The sequence below is a fragment of the Paracoccidioides lutzii genome (assembly GCF_000150705.2).
Source record: "Paracoccidioides lutzii Pb01 unplaced genomic scaffold supercont2.15, whole genome shotgun sequence".
Lineage (NCBI taxonomy): Eukaryota > Fungi > Ascomycota > Eurotiomycetes > Onygenales > Ajellomycetaceae > Paracoccidioides > Paracoccidioides lutzii.
This window is the reverse complement of record NW_015440961.1, coordinates 310371-327075: the sequence shown is the minus strand read 5'-3', so window position 1 is coordinate 327075 and position 16705 is coordinate 310371. Positions and strand designations below refer to the sequence as shown.

At 46.5% G+C, this 16705-nt stretch overlaps 6 protein-coding genes across 6 annotated transcripts; 3 read left to right on the top strand and 3 right to left on the bottom strand.

The window, feature by feature from the left end:
* Nucleotides 1–536: 536 nt before the first annotated feature.
* PAAG_12068 (hypothetical protein) lies at nt 537–890 on the bottom strand (the record flags this gene model as incomplete). Its single annotated transcript, XM_015847608.1, has 2 exons — nt 537–575; nt 639–890. The coding sequence occupies 2 exons, from the start codon at nt 888–890 to the stop codon at nt 537–539; spliced, it is 291 nt and encodes a 96-aa protein (XP_015702758.1).
* A 1148-nt stretch (nt 891–2038) lies between these two features.
* On the bottom strand, nt 2039–2837 carry PAAG_05613 (phosphoribosylglycinamide formyltransferase; the record flags this gene model as incomplete). Its single annotated transcript, XM_002792282.2, has 2 exons — nt 2039–2329; nt 2427–2837. The coding sequence occupies 2 exons, from the start codon at nt 2835–2837 to the stop codon at nt 2039–2041; spliced, it is 702 nt and encodes a 233-aa protein (XP_002792328.1).
* Nucleotides 2838–4274: 1437 nt separating this feature from the next.
* On the top strand, nt 4275–5835 carry PAAG_05612 (pyridoxine kinase; the record flags this gene model as incomplete). Its single annotated transcript, XM_002792281.2, has 4 exons — nt 4275–4371; nt 4481–4693; nt 4784–4901; nt 5076–5835. 4 exons carry the CDS (start codon nt 4275–4277, stop codon nt 5833–5835), a joined length of 1188 nt encoding a protein of 395 aa, XP_002792327.2.
* A 547-nt stretch (nt 5836–6382) lies between these two features.
* PAAG_05611 (deoxyuridine 5'-triphosphate nucleotidohydrolase) lies at nt 6383–7352 on the bottom strand (the record flags this gene model as incomplete). The annotated part of the gene is made up of 4 exons (XM_002792280.2): nt 6383–6463; nt 6556–6596; nt 6722–6853; nt 6953–7352. 4 exons carry the CDS (start codon nt 7350–7352, stop codon nt 6383–6385), a joined length of 654 nt encoding a protein of 217 aa, XP_002792326.1.
* A 559-nt stretch (nt 7353–7911) lies between these two features.
* Nucleotides 7912–9184, top strand: PAAG_05610 (phosphotransferase enzyme family domain-containing protein; the record flags this gene model as incomplete). Its single annotated transcript, XM_002792279.2, has 3 exons — nt 7912–8010; nt 8088–8383; nt 8476–9184. 3 exons carry the CDS (start codon nt 7912–7914, stop codon nt 9182–9184), a joined length of 1104 nt encoding a protein of 367 aa, XP_002792325.1.
* Nucleotides 9185–15167: 5983 nt separating this feature from the next.
* PAAG_05609 (C2H2 type zinc finger domain-containing protein) lies at nt 15168–16598 on the top strand (the record flags this gene model as incomplete). Its single annotated transcript, XM_002792278.2, has 2 exons — nt 15168–16393; nt 16472–16598. The coding sequence occupies 2 exons, from the start codon at nt 15168–15170 to the stop codon at nt 16596–16598; spliced, it is 1353 nt and encodes a 450-aa protein (XP_002792324.2).
* Nucleotides 16599–16705: the final 107 nt, after the last annotated feature.

Here is a 16705-nt window from a genome sequence, read left to right as displayed (position 1 = left end):
TAGTTATTCGAGCCAAGGGGTGATAGTTGATTCTTAATAATAGCAGTTGTGGAGATAATCTTGTTGGTTTGCTGGCAAGGTGCCGCTGAATAATAGGCAGATATTTTAGTTAGTTAATAACTTGTTACTCCGTAGTTTGACTGACATTTGGCAGTTAAGGATTAACAAAGTGGCGCTGGCCGAATCAGTTTACCATTGGACTCCAGGAGCCATTGTTCTCGAACTATCCATGGATACTTAATACTGTGAGTGTTGCAAATGCTTCATCCAAAGGCGGTTGATAATCAGCAAATCAAAGTGTGGTGCCATGTCTATGAAAGGCGACATGATGCATGCTCATGTGATGATGCATCTCTACTGGATCTTCATTGCTGTTCATTAGCAGCAACTTCACAGCCATCTACCAACTGAACACCATGCTCATTCCTCACTTTCAACAAGGACTTCCCACGGAGTATGAATAAAATCTAAGAAACCCCATGCACCTTTAATATTCCGCTTACACATGCCCACGCATTCAACCATTTTACCCAAATTCAGTATTCCGCATTTTGAACCACAGGGGCCACAGGGGTCTGAATAAGCGCCGTCAACGTAACTTATTTTCTTCGCTTAGAACTCGGAAAACTCTCACTGACTATATAAAGGGCATAAATAATTAGGTAGGTGACTAGATCAGCCTCTCCGAAGCAGGCCAGACAGCCATACATGGATGCTTCAGGAGGATGACGTTGGAGTGGAATCCTTGTCCTCTTGTCCTGGCGTCTCCGACTTTCTGCCAGCATTGGGTGACATTCCTCAATCATGAACCCCTCTAGCTTTTGGATAGCAGCAAGACGTTCTAGCCTCGCTCCACGATCAAGATGCACAGCGCCAGAAAATCCATGCATAGCGCCTATTATATGCACGTGTATGTGAAGTACATACATCGTACCTGTCCATGGCACATTCATACATCCATGCTGGTATGTAGCCAAAAAGATAGATCCCTAAAGATGCATACGGAGTACTGCAGGAACAGAGAGCGGGGTGATATTCCACGATGGATATCCAGACAATAATCGACTATACATTTCCACGTGATTGGATCCGCTATTCACCCGATGCGCGCACATGGGTCAATGGGGCGGGCGAGGCATTTTCTACCAACACTCCATGAGATGTTTTCAGTTTGCTAGGTACGTGTACAACAGCTAAGGTGATTCCAGGGTTCCCTTGTGAGTTGTTATCAATAGTCTGCTCGGGCAAGGTTGGCTGAAAGGCGCCAATTCCTAGCCCGTTCGAATGAATTTGATAGGGTATCAAGATTATATTCATGCATCATGCAATTTTGTCGGCGTTACGCCATTGAAGTAGACCAAACCCCGAGCTGGCTATGGGCATATGTCATGTTTCTGGTTCGTATTCATTGCTTTCCTACTGCGTAGATTCCGGCGAGTATCCAGAAGTTGGAAAGAAAGGTTCAAGCGAGAACTTTTAGCTGGGGATGTCCGAAGGTTTGTAGTGGTAAAAATGGTGCAGGTATAACTAGGTATTTCCTAAAATCTGCTAGCTACCTGTCGTCGTAGGTAACATAATATGAGAGATAGAAAGGATATGGCAATATAGATCTCTCACAGACAGTTCGATACATTTCGTTTTGACCCCTGAGAATCCACCACGTTTAGATATATTATGGAAGTTCCACTCGCTTGGCCGATTCCAAACATCGCCCCGCATACATCGTTCCTTGGGATAGGTCATATCTAAGACCAAATTTTGAACGAAAGGCGGGTTGGCTTCTTCGCTCAATTCGGTGAAGCCGCAACCGAGCGAGCTATGAAGATAAGGATTGGGTGATTATACCACTGCTTATAATAATAATAGAGGTGGCCCCCTTGGTGTGTCCATCAATGTCATACATAGCTTCGTTTCACATGTCGATGTTGAATTTCCTTTAGGATATCATCTTCTTCGTACCAGGCGCCAACGACGGTTGGAGGGATCTATTAGTCTGTCTCCAATGACCAAGTCAACCACGCAATATATATATACACCCTCACCCCTGTGTCCCGTTGGTGCCTACCCTATTTTCCGGAAGTGAGCAGCCTCTGATAAGATGAATCTCTCGAATAGCGATTCCCACCCCTTCAATAACGGCTTTCCACTCCACTTCGTGGATTCTCTGCTCCAGGGCGCTCAGATCCTCGTCAACGCCCTTGATAAAGGGGATCTCCTTGACAAGAAGGGGGACTCCCAAATCCACTTCGGGTATGACGTCGTGGATCATGACTCCGGTGTGATCAATCTTTCCTTCCAGCCAGGCGGCATGGGCGCGTTGTATAGCATTCTATATGCCGTGTTGAAATCAGCATAGGTTACATTTATCCAATGGCTGTGGGAACTAGACACTTATATGTATGCACGCATGTATATTATACACTTACAGCACCGGTGAACTGGCCAGGCAATGCGGGATGCAGATTGATGACTTTGACCTTTGCACCTTTGACCGGGTCCAAGAACGTGGGGGAAAGCACATGCATGAACCCCAGACAGACAACCAGCTCTGGAGAATCGTCCAGAACCAATCTTGCCAGTTCTCTATCATATTCCTCACGAGCCAGTTTAACCCCTTCTTCCGTAGGCGGGTGCTGTTTCTTATACTTCATTAGATTGTGATAGTGGGCAGGGATGTTGGCCTTTTTGGCCCGCTCGAGCCCGTAAGCATCTTTCCGGTTAGATATTACTCGGACGATTTTGGCAGGGAGTTCTCCGGCGCGGATTGCATCGATGACAGCCTGGAAATTCGATCCGTTGCCGGAGATGAGGACCGTTATGGGCATTGGGCGATCCATGGTTTAGTGTGAATGCCGCTTGTCGTGGAACGGCCAATTGAAGGGGCCAATGTTTATATATGTGCAGTCAGCAGAAGCAGAGGATATTAGGCCAGCAGGCAACGGGAGTGGGAGAGCAATTGAAGCTGTGGGCTTTATGTTTACACAAGCCGGATGTTGCAGTTGAAGCTGAGCGAGGGGTTAACAGTTTAACGATCTTAGTTTAGCTAAGTTAACTAGTTACGAAATGAAAAACAGGCTTTAGTCATAAGCACGCAGCTTGGTGGCTGGATCAACATTTGTCCGCTCCGACAACCCCGTCATCTCAAGTCTCAGCCACCGGAAGACCAAGCTATGAATGGAGTGGACTCAGGGCGTAAAATCGTTGGAGATGAGACGGAAGCGTCATCATTGCAGGCATGAAGATATGGCAGAATTCCATTAAACACCAAGCTGAGGAGGGAGTGCATATCACCAACTAAGATTGATAGAAAGCAGTGAACAACACCATGCCCGCGGGGTTGTGGAACTAATGGAACAACAGCGCATGAAAATGCCTGCTTTAATCAAGTGCAGACTTAGTTATGCACTGTTGAAATTCCATCTCTTTGTCGTGCAAACCTATAGGAGTCAAGTCTCCGTCGACACAGGTTGGTCTACATAAACTGTTCTCGTATATGTATAATACCTTGCGATGGGCTGGCTGGCTGATCCACGGTTAAATAGGCTGAGTTAAGGTAATAATAAACTCCAACCGCCGAAACTCCAAAACTTGACTCGCCGTTGATCAGTTGTCAGTCACATCCAATTCATGAATCTCAGCGTCCGAGGTTGCAGCCTCACAGCTCCCAAATCAAGACTCTCTCAAATATATAAATCATCTAAGGGAACCAATTTCATTTTGTTATACTGTTCATATTTGCCGCCCTTGCAGCATTTTCTACCCCTCTTTCATCACTTCCATCCCTTCAATCCCCAAGTTCCTGCATTCCTGACTCGTACTATATTGGTATTTTCAGATGACGTCGGATTCGCAGGACCCTGAGACCCGGGTGCTGGCCATAGCAAGCCATGTATGACATATCCCCACACTGGTCTCCCATATATGATTGCCCCTATGTACAAATAAGATCATGGCTGACTTTTGGTTAAGGTGGCATATGGGTGGGTGGCTTCTTCTGTCTTTCCTGTACATCATGTTTTGACATAACATCTGTTAAACGCCGTAAATTGCCTATTGATATACTCTGCCCTTGTTGAATTTTGTTCTTTCCAAAGCACACTCTGATTGAGGATTGGAGATACTTGACGTACTTGATGTACTTGGCTGTCTTTTAGAGATATTGCAGAGTCTGCTGAAACCTAAATCATCCTGTTGATGTGCAAAAATGCCCGGCATGAGTGTCATGCTTGTTAACTCTTTTTGCACTGCGAGACACCTTTCTAATTTTGCTTCCTATGCAAAAACGGAATAGATATGTCGGTAATACGATGGCAACGTTCGTCATGCAATCATTGGGATGTGAAGTCGCAGCCATAAATACCGTCCATTTTAGTGAGCCCCCAAAATCATCCCCCTTGAAAAGGGGAAGTTACCTGTTGAACATTTCTATATATAATTGCTCCGGATCGCCTGCTTACACACTGCCTACAATCACACACAGGTAATCACACTGGCTACGGCCAGGTTAAAGGCACGAAATCCACTGCACAAGACATAACTGCTCTGTATGCTGGGCTGAAACAAAACTATCTGACCGATTTTGATGTCCTGTTGTCTGGATATGCGCCTAGCGCTGCAGCCGTGGACGCTGTTGGTGAAATTGCCATGGACTTGCGCCGGAGATCGCGCTCAAAACCGGGATCATTTTTCTGGGGTGCGCTTTTTTTTTTTTTTTGGTTTCCCTTCATCCTTGGAAAACTCTTTCCTAAGAAAGGAGAATACTGAATAGAACTTTTTATAACAGTTCTTGACCCGGTAATGGGTGACCAGGGACGGATCTACGTGAACGAGGATGTTGTACCTGCGTACAAAAGAATAATACCACATGCCGATTTGATCTTGCCCAACCAATTTGAGGCAGAGTAAGTCGTTATATATTCATTCAATCTTTTTTATTTTTAATTTTATTTTTTATTTTTTGTGGCTGTGCTGCAAATCATTCCATAACGCCAACCAACCCCTTTTTCACATGGCCTCTACCCATAGCGTTGAATAGTGAGTATCAACAAAGAGACACCTTAACATACCTACCATAGGCTCCTCTCCGGGATAAAGATAACCTACCTCTCCGATCTCACTGATGCCATCACGGCTCTCCACCGCATCTACAATGTCCCTCACATCATCGTGACCTCCGTCCAACTGCCATACACAGCAGCAGACAGCACCACCACTAACCCAGGATCCTCGCGGCCCGACAACTTGACCATAGTCGGTTCCACCGCACGCTCCGACGGGAGCCCGCGCCTTTTCAAAGTGGAAGTCCCCCGCCTAGACTGCTTCTTCAGCGGGACAGGGGACATGTTCGCCGCGCTAACTGTAGCACTGCTACGAGAAGCCGTGTTCGCCGCTGATGCTCAAGATGATGTTGAGCGCGACTCAAACCCCAGCTCCACTAACAAGTCAACTACACCATCATCATCATCTCCACCCTCATCAACCCCTCTCCTCCGCAATACCCCCTCCTGGCAATCTCCAGACACGGTCCCCGCCACCAGACTCCCCCTCGCCCAGTCCACCGTAAAAGTCCTCGCAATCATGCACTGTATCCTCGAAAAAACCATGCAGGAGCGTAGCGCCGAGCTAGCTCGGTATCGACCGGATCATGACGAGGCGCAGCAAGCGGAGGACGCGGTTGAGTTTGCGGGACTGTCTGCTGCAGAACGCAAGGCGGCGCTGGAGAAGAGGGCGTATCTGCGCGCGACGAAGGCGGCGGAGGTAAGGCTTGTGAGGAATGTGGAGTTGTTGAAGAGACCGGTTGGGGTGGAGTTTGTGGCGGAGGAGTGGAAGGCGTAAGGGTGTGAGGTCACCTTTGCTGGATTAAGTCATATATGTACGTACCTTGGTAGGCTGCAAATCTTCGGGCTTTGTTTTTTTTGTCTTTTGGGTTAGATTTATCTAGATACTTGGTAGGGGTAGCGGGTTTTATATAAATACATAGATGGATGTGGATCTAACGCAAAGCTTTTCGGTTGAATTAGTTATGTCATATATCTAGAAACTCATATTGCTCTTTTTCTTTTCTGCCCATATGAGGGCAGACGAAGGCAGCACAGTTGTCTGCTCTTCTTGCGTTCAAAAGAAACCCTCAAAAACCCCTAAGGTGAAGTTTGAACAAATCATGCTATAATAACAGGATATTGAGTACGACATGTAACATACGAAAATTAGAAACTGGGCAGCAAGCTGATCCCAGCCCTCCGAAGTTCAAGCTTCGAGAGTTTACATTGCCCTTTTCTCATTTCGAAAAATCTTTTTATATCTTCCAAATAAAGAATTTAAAAAAGGGCATGATATCAGGTCATTCTCACATAAACTGTTGATCCCCCCTGATAAAGCACAATTATCCTGTGCTTCCAAAGCCTCCAACGCCACGGACACTCTCTTCCAGCTCTTCCACTTCCAGGACTTCAGGATTGTAGATCTGCAAAATTGACATAGTTAGCGACGCCCCATTTTTATGTACCTTGGTTTGGTTAAAATGAGCAGTGTTGTTCTATTTATTCATTCACCTACCCTCTCGAGAACCAATTGGGCAATGCGATCACCTTCGTTGACTGTTGATTTGGACAATTGGAGATTAGTGAAAACCATAAAGAAGAAAATAAATAAGTAAAAAATAAATAATCAAAATAGCAGCTGTCATAAGGTGACGGAGAATAAGCGGGGATGGAAAACATACCAGTAAAATCAGCATCCGAGAAGTTGAAGAGCAGGACCTTCACCTCCCCGCGATAATCAGCATCAATGACACCTGCACCAGTATCGATGAAATGTTTCGACGCAAGGCCGCTACGGGGTGCTATCCGTCCATCTATATGGTATCAGCAGTTATTAATTAGCAATTGATACAATATATATATATATGGAGAGAGAGAGGGAGAGGGAGAGAGAGATAAAAGAATGTACATACAAGTTCCCTCCGGGACAGCAATTGCAAGTCCTGTATCAACCAGGCCCTTCCCTTTAGCTGGAATCACCATCGGAGCTGCGCAGTACAGGTCATATCCGGCCGCGAAAGCTGAACCTCGAGTTGGTGCGCGGGCTGTGGATACCAGTTTCTTGACCATGAGAGGAGGCGGGGTTAATTGGGAGAGGGATGTGACTGCTGGGTTTGTGCTGGTGGCTGTTTCTGAAGAGGCCGCCGCGGGGGCTGTGGAGGATTCCGTGGCACGGGCCATGTCTGTTATCTTTGCGCGTTTTGGGAGAGGGGAACTGGGGAGGGAGGGTGGCGGATGGTTAGCTGTAATGTTGGTGGTGGTTGATTCTTCTGATGCTTTTGTTTGGGGACGAGGGGTGGTCTCTGTGGTCATTGTAGGGCATGGGATTTTGGAGAGAAGCTGCCAGCGTCTGGGCCCAGCTGTATCCTGTCCAGGTAAGGCCACTTGGGGTCGAGGGTTGATAGCAATAGGAAAGCTCTACTACAAAACGTCTCAAACACGGAGTAAAGAGTGCATAAACGGCGGTTGTTTCCTCTCGGTTGACGTTGTCAATCCCATATTTAACGACTCAAAAAGTCCTTGGCGCGTTTTCTGTCGCGAAATCGGCGCGTCTGTCGATCACATGATTCAAAGAGTCCCGCTAACTCTATACGGTTAGCCTCGGGTTACATATGATTTAATTGATTAGTTAGTTAACTAGTTAGTTAGTTACTCGGTGCTTACTATGTAGTTAGTTAGCCTCGGCTCGCGGTTGATGCAGTTGGCCGTTGGAATCCCCAGGGTTTTTTATGCCGGGGCACTCTCGCCGTGCAATGGCGGCTAGGTCCTGGCATCTCCATTATAAGACCTTTGGTCCGGACCTGGCTGTGTATAGGGATTGGTAAATGTAGTCCACTTCAACTGCAGTGCTGTTCATTTCGTGTCCCTTAACATGGCCGGTGTTGTACGACAACCTATCGATGTGCCCGCCTTGGAGCGGTATCTCAACCAGAATGTCCCGAGCGTAAAAACGCCAGTGGATGTGAAACAGGTATGTCTATTTGCAGCTGTTGGCATGCTTACAATATTTATTCTTGCTAATATGTGTCGTGGGACTTTACTTTCCAGTTCGGCTTCGGTCAATCGAATCCAACCTATCTGCTTACCGCAGCCGATGGGCAAAAATGTGTCATGCGGAAGAAACCCCCAGGAAAACTGCTCTCGAAAACTGCCCATCGGGTAGAGAGAGAATACCAAATCATTCACGCACTCGAACAGACAGACGTACCAGTTCCCCGGACCATTTGCCTGTGTGAAGATGACAGCGTTATTGGCACAGCGTTCTATATCATGGAATTCCTCGACGGACGACATTTTGTCGACCCTACTATCCCTGGTGTTGACGCCCAAGAAAGAAATGCAATGTGTGAATTCCGCTCGATACACATACATTTAAAAGAAAAAAAGAAAGAAAGAAAGAAAAAAGGCAATATATACTAACATCAAAATATCACAGATGGAAAGACGCAGTCCGCACCCTCGCCAAATTCCACCGCGTGAACCCCAAATCAATCGGCATGGGAGGTTTTGGGCGACCCGACGGCTTCTACGATCGCCAAATCAATACCTTCACCACCATCTCTCAGACGCAAGCCAAGGTCGTAGATGTCGACACCAAGATCCCCGTCGGTGAAATCCCGCATTTTGGTGAAATGGTGCGTTTTTTCTCCACAAAAACAACCCAGCCGCAGGACCGCGCTTCTTTCGTCCACGGCGACTACAAAATCGACAACATGATCTTCCACAAAACTGAGCCCCGCGTCATTGGCGTCCTCGATTGGGAAATGGCCACCATCGGCCACCCGCTCTCGGACCTCTGTAACCTCACTGGTCCTTATGTGCACGTTGGCGCTGTCCCGAGTATCTCTGATGCTATTCATTTCTCTCCTGACACTGTCCCTGGTCTGCCTAAACGAGATGACGTGATTGGGTGGTATAGCGAGGTTGCTGGATGGGACCCTCGAGGTGAGTTGACATGGGGCGACGCTTTCCATGGCTTCAGGGGCTCTGTGATTACGCAAGGAATTGCAGCGCGGTATGCAGTGAGGCAGGCAAGCAGTGCCCAGGCTAGTGATTATGGGAAACAGATGAGACCGTTTGCCTTGCTGGCATGGGAGAGGGTGAAGAAGTTGCAGGAGGAGGCAGATCGTAAGGCGAGGCTTTGAGGCAGGCAACCCCGAACTGAACCGCAATTAACCCGCGCCATCCAAGACGCAATTAAGGGGAGTTAGCCTGTGTTTGTCTCTTTGCATATCCATTTCTTTCTTAGAACTTTTGCGTCTCTTGTCGTGTCTGCCTCATTTTCGTGTTTAGAAATATTCAAAATACACATTTGATTTGTTTTCAACGCCAGGAGAACACGGTTAGACTTGGACAGGCAATGATGTTCTTTCTTTCCTTTGCCGTCTTTGATGGAGATGTAGAGAATAAGATACCCACGGTAGAGATCTGAAGTTAGAGCATTTCAGTCCCCTAATAAATCTCGATATCTGCTGGTTCTTATCAATTTCGCGCTTTGTTGTAGTTAGTTCCAACGCTTGCTGGCATTCCTCAGTTTCTAGCGAAAATCTCGCTGATCAGATATGTTGGGAATATTGGTGCCACCGGCGATTGAACACAGCCATTAGCGCGTCTGTTAAAAATATTCCAATGTTAACATAAGAAAACAGAACAAGTATCTTTAGCAAATGACTTTTTGTCTTTCTCATCCGTGCTTAATTAGCATCCGCATGAGAGGAAGAGGAATTGTAAAAACAGGGGTGTTCTGGAGAGGAGTGAATAAAGAAATTGGAGACCGTGTTGATATGGATATTGGGCCGAAAGTAAATCAGTTTAATGACCGTCGTTGTCATTCAAACGCCATTGAATTCAGTATTTTCTTTTCGCTTACTACCTTTCAGAGCCCACGTACGTACGTACGTGGGATGGGATTATCTTTTATTTTATTCCGTAGTTTTACTTTTTGTTTATCCGCTGAATGTGACTCGGCGAGTGGGTTATGGGAGGAATCACCACTCCTCATACCATACCCTCTTTGGTCAAAGCTGGCAATGGTCTTTATGCTCAAAACTTAGCTCACTCGACAAAATGGATCAGAGGACCAATTCGAGGCCAATTATATACCACCTCTTCTCGTTTGAACATTGAATCGATTGGAATAAGATGGGATAATCTTCGCATCGCTCAATCCAGACATGAGATTTTACGGTAGGCACTTCATAGCTGAGAGGCTTCCTAATGATACGGAGTGCCTTGAACACAGAAATCAATGGAATAGGCGTTCATGAATATCCTTTGCTTACTCTTTTGTGGGGTTCACTCGAATAACTCTGCAGAGAGATACGTCAGTGGTGACACGAAATAGATAGCTAGAAGCCTCCGGTTTCGTGCCACGATGTCGTAGATGGCTACAATACCATCATCCTTAGAGCTTTTGTCAGTTTCTCTAGAGAGAGTACCGCATATGCATGAGCATGAGTCATCACTTTTACACCAACTTAGCCGTTGGTGGCATAGGGTGTACCATCCATATCGAAAGGGATACGAACGAGAAGATTGCGGATGGATTGGTTCGGGACATCGATATAGTGCAAGAAAGAGAGTATCCCCTCTTCCCAAATCATTGCTCCTTCTCATCAGTTAAAAGTAACCAGACACTTTGTGGTTCAAAGCGATCCACATACATTCTGTTGGTGTTGAAATGGTTCTCTCATCAGCTCAGCCGCATTAGCGTGCGGCTCTCCGTCTCAGCCTCTGTTTAATGTCGAATCCAATCATGTGAGGGATCTCTGGGACACTTGCACCTATAATGGCTTGAAGCGGAAGCAGATAGAACGATCTCTCCCAGCTGCGGCACGTCCATGGTTTGGAACCAATGGAGCCATAAACTACTAGTTAGTGACCCGTGGGGGACGGTGAGTAAGAACTTAGAAGCAGAGCCTCCTGCTGCAATTGAGTGCACTAGAACGTTTGTCGATGCCCTTATCTGCAAATGTGGATGCAAACAAATCTAAAATGGCTTTTGGGAGGCTTGATGACAGCTACTATTGGTTCAGCCATTATTTGGTTTTCCACATATCTCTTCCATCTTTCCCCTCCCCTCTCCTTCTCCACGACCCCGCATGCGATTTCACTCCCATAGACCGAGAAGCTGCTGGCTGTGGAGAACACTGTCATGGTCCTGGCTATATCTCTGAGGTTTGAGGAGCATGATGTGTGGTCCTTTAGTCAGTCCGGGGCATTATAGTTCGCTGAAGTTAATGACACCAGGGCAATGTGAAATCTCGTATTCGTAATACTTGCGCGTCAGGATATCCCAGATATGCCGGGAAATTTTGTTGATGAGATGGCACCGTGGCAGCGACCAAGTGCTCACTGGGGAAAACGCCTTTTCTGACTTATCTTTGTTTTTCTTTTCAGAGCTCATTTGCTGCCCAATATTTAGTTATCCACAGATCCGGCTGCATATATCCAGGGTAGCCTCGATACCGTTGTAGGCTATACATTTTTCCGAGCCTTCTTCTCTCGAGAACCCAGTCTTTTTTCAAATTCATCTTGATGTGCACTCAGTCCAGGTAAAACCGCAAGCCGTCAATTAGAGCAGGTGGCTTCCAGAGTTAGAATACCGCCAGTCCACCGAAATGCGTATGCGCAACGGTGGGAGCCTTCTTGTATAAATGCCCATTGCTGTAGTCCACATGCAATAAGTTACAAAAGGGCAGGGCAAATATGGATGCGAATATGCAACCATGTTGTCTGATATTGCGAGTTGCTCTGCTTTAACTTGTTATAATTTTCTCCCGTCTCCTTGTGTAGGGCAAACAAAAATCAAATAATTAATAGTAATCAATGGTAAGTTTGATCCCTTTTCGATGATGAACTGTTAAAGAGAAGAGGTATAGAAAAGACAAAGTGAATACAAATAAATAAATAATAAATAAATTTTTTTTAAAAAAAAGGAAATAAAAGGAAAAAGGAAAAAAAGGAAAAACCAGCGATTGGCTGCTTAAAAAGTTGCATGTGCTTGTTGTATACAGAGTTTAGTTTAATCCAGATAATCGAGCCGTGTTCTTGGGCATCTGTCGTCCGTGAATCATGGCATGAACAAGTAGATCCAATGTTATGGTTTTCTCTCTTGGGGATGAAGTTTACTTCAAAAGATGTTTCTCCGTATCGCCAGCAAGTGAAGTATTTTTGGTTCATGAATGACCTGCAGGGGGCAGAAAGAGGAATCACGATGACATGATGCCAAGATGGTTATCAGAGGGAAACGATGGTTTCGTAAGGAGATATGCTTTTTGTATGTTACGGGTATTTATACACCGTGCCGTGCCTGATTCTTATTAGTATAATTTTTCATTACTAACTCCGTCAAAAAAAACGGGTTGTGGCAATAATAATAATAATAATAAATAAATAAAGAGAATAAAAAACAAATAAAAAATGAAAAGGAAAAGGAAACCAAGTCCTTGAAAGAAAATTGAAGCGTCATCAACCATGCATGTGGCTGTTTTAAGATCAAACTAACTAATTATTATTCCGAACAATGCATAATTACACTGATGATGATGTTTCTTCAGCTCAGGACAAAAAACACCGAACCACTCGTGGTCTTTTACATTACTTTGTTAAATGATTTTATATGAAACATTGTCAACACACTCCCCAGCATTTTTCCCATATCCTTCAACTAAAAGCATTCACGCAAAGCAGTCCATTTCCGATGATAATAATAACTGGAGTGGAAATCCCGCGGCGTTAGCGTCAACCATCCATGGTCCAGTAGCGGGCTCTAGAAATGGAGCCATAATCTCGATCTGCGGTGCACGCAGGCGTCAGTATGTATTCCGTTTGCTTTCTTTTTTTCTTCGTCATGGCACCTTAGCACCTGTCGTTAGTGTTGAAAATGCAAGGCCACTCTCTTGCTCTCTTCATCATCGCCCCTTGGTTGAGATGGTTTAGGACTCGAAGAGTGATCAGAGAGATAAAGAGGACGGGGAGACTTGGAAGATTTAAAGGAGGTCTTGCTGTAGTTAACCATCGTTTTTATTAGATAATTACTCGGTATGTTATTTTCACGGTGGAGGATTCCATCCTGTGCCGCAGATGACGGTGGGACAAAAACATGAGCCGTATCGTAGAAAAGGGACGCAATGGTGGCGCAGGCAACTGGCATCGATTCAATTGAGGGATATTATTCTGTTCCATAAGGGGGGATCAACTAGACAATAATGGCGTTGACCAGTCCCCCCACAAGGGGATTGATTATTTGTCAAGGGAACTTTAAATGCCGTTGATAGATGCACTTAGTCCGTCGAGAAATGAAAAATGGCAGGGGAGGATTTTCTCAACTGTTCTTCTACAATCCCCCGGGCGTGTAGTTGACCGCTGGGCCGCGCTCCTTTCCCAAGACGGACTTTAGATGGGACAGCTGCGCGTAACCTCAATCAACAACATAAGCATCCAATTGCTGAGTACCCTCCTCTTTCTTCAAACACCAACATCACCGGTATCGCCAGAGGATCTGATTTCACATCGTGCTTCCCTTACCCCGAGCTTTGAAGCCACCTAACTTTCTTGCACCAATTTTTGGCTAAAAGCACCCCCCCCCCCCCCCCCCCTCCCTCTCTCTTCTCTGGTAGTGGTGAGCAATCTAGGGTCAAGGGGGGCTGGCTTTGAAGGGCGGATATTGGCGATTTGGTATGTTCAGATAGAATATATTTTCTGGTGCCAGTAGGAACGATAACTGGTTAGTTAACAGCGGGAATACCCATCCTTTGCTGTTAATTGTTCTTATCCTCTGCTTAACTGCTTCTCATCTAGATATACCGTAGGTGTAGTACATAGTTTGTGTAGCGACGCAGATGTCGTCAGCCGACAAGTGAGGCTCTGCATTAGAGTGCGCCCGCTAGCGACGGTGGGCAGCGACTCCCCTAAAGTTCAAGGGTTAGCCTAGCCGCACTTGCCAGTTGCATCTGGTCCCAAGCCCTCGACGGCCGCAAAAACAAATCATACACGAACGAGCAACTTCAACCTCGACCACAACTTCTATCACCACCAGCATCTTAAATCCTCTCTCTGCTTGTCTCGCAATATTCACGTTCATCTCTTATCCTCTTTTCTCCTCTTATCCCTCTCTCTCTTCGCGCCAATCCACTTTCGTCTCCACCTCCGTCTCCGTCTTTTATCTCCCTCTCCATCCCCCTTCCAGGCAACTCTACCGATCCTGAACAGTCAACCTTGCTCCCTCCCCAACATTGTGCCCTCCATCCCCCTTGCCTCGAGCCAATCCTTCGTCACGTCGTCATGCTCACCCGTGTTTGCTCACCTTCCTCCGCCCATTGTGTGGCAGCTTAACCGCTCTCCACTAAGCCTCCGCCGTCGGCTCGACTAAACACCAATATTTTCTCTCAACATTTAATCCATCTTTGCGGTCCTAAAATACCTCTTTTCTTCAGCGGAGAGCCGGAGTTAATGGTATATTCCACTTTCCTTGACCTCTATTTCCGATCCTTCTGGTACTGTTCCGCGCTACGTCGACTATATCCCAAACGCCTATAAGATACACTTCCATCTATCTATCTTCCCGACCCACTCGCAATCCGAGTTGCTCCAGCCTTTCTCTCCTAATTCCACATCCACCTGCTTCACTCCTAGTCATGTCATATATTCTCAGATCCATCTATCTATCTGCTCTTCCTAGCGCTTTGCCCTTGGCGCTTCATCGCCATTATCCTGGAATTCGTTCCTTCTTCTTTATGTATTCTGTTGTTTGCGCATCGTAAAACAATCGTGTAGTAACTAAATCCCTTTCTCTTCGCGACTTGTACTGACCTTTGAATAAAATAGTGCTGAATAGCTGATCATTTGCTGCCATAGAACCACTTCTTTTTGAACAACACCTCAATTAACCTCGCACTAGATTCTGGGAGAATTTCTCGATGATACGGTCTCAAAACGCTTGAAATTAAACAAAAATTAGAGCCATTTAAAAGCAGATACTGCCCAAGAGAGGGCGAGGGTTGCATTAATTGCTATCATCCGCCCCCCCCCCCCCCCAACACACACGCACACACACACACACACACATATATATATATAAACAAGACCTCCTTATTATTCTCTGATGCACCTTGCGAAACTGCCACCATGATGGACGACGTTTACGACTCTGACGATGCCCTTGGTGCGTCGCCTCGCCTGCAGCCTACGAAAATCAACTACATACCCCATGTCACCCCTCCGCCATTCATCCCGTCGCCCAGCCCCCCACCCAAGGAAAGTCCCGGAGACCACGACAGTAAGGATTCTGGGCGACGGCGCAAAAGACTCCTGCCATCACTTAGCGACGAGTTGATTCTCAAAAACTTAACCAATGCGCAACTTGCCCACGAACTTGGTCAGATACCCCTGCCAACTGATTCGCCGCCCGAACCCGGTAGCCCTGATGACTATCGTTCTCCGGACGTAGGGAGGGGGCTACACGAAGCTTCCATGCCAGATATTCTTAGTTCCCATGCCCGGCAGACAGCCCAGCATGCGTTGGATTTAATTATTGCAAATGACCTCCCAACAGAATCTCAAGGGCCGCGTGGCAAAATAGAGAGAACTTTTGATGGAGAGATCCGCCCACCATCTCGACCGCCAAGTTTCCTAGAACCCCAGGCGACTGCGGCCCAACTGCCTAGCGGGATGATTTCATCTCCAATTCTGGAATCCCAGACCCGCGGACGCGCAAATGAATTGGTAGCCACCTCCCCTAATCTAAGACAATATACGATATCCACGCAAGGTCGCGATGCTGGAGACACGCTCCCCGCGTTGCAATCCATTCCTGAATCGACCTCTGCCAAATCACCAAAGAACAACCAAAACCTTCCGTCCATAAAAGATACACTCAGTGACCGCTTTGGCCCTATAAATGGCATACCGCAAAGCATATATTCATCACTATCGGCTGCGTTTCCCCAGAAACCGCAAAACCCGCAAGAATCACACAACCGTCGTCTTTCCGACCATTACGTTCCACCCCCCCCGGCGTCAGGAGCATCGTCATTTTTTTCCCCAGAAAGCTTGAGAGATATGTCTGCTAGTCTATCCCCAGTAGCTGGACCACCTCAACAACCATATTGGCAACAAACAACGGATAAGGGCACATCTTATTCTCATTCTTCACGTGGCCCTGGATCGCAATATACAAGTAGCCCGAGTACTGGCTATCCTACACCAATTGAGTTGGTGAAGAGCCATCCCTATGATTCTCCAGTTCAGTCAAACGGACCTACGACATCTACTGGGCCCGTTAATTCTTTCTGGGTTTTAAATGCAATTATTCCGGGTGGCAAAGCTGACCCGTCAACACAATATCTTCTCAAGTACGTCAATTTCTAGATAGTGTTTTGAGGGGGAATTTTTGGATGGGATATTTTCGTTATCTAACAATCTCGACATAGCTCTCACGCAAACGTCCACTCCCAAAATCGCCCATATTACTGTCCTGTAAAGGGCTGTCCGCGCTCCGAAGGCGGAAAAGGGCTTCAAGCGCAAAAACGAAATGAAACGACACGGCCTTGTCCATGACTCGCCAGGTTATGTATGCCCATTCTGCCCGGACCAACAGCATACTTATCCGCGCCCAGATAACTTACAGAGGTAAGTTCAAACCCAACTAAAACCCCATCGTTTCA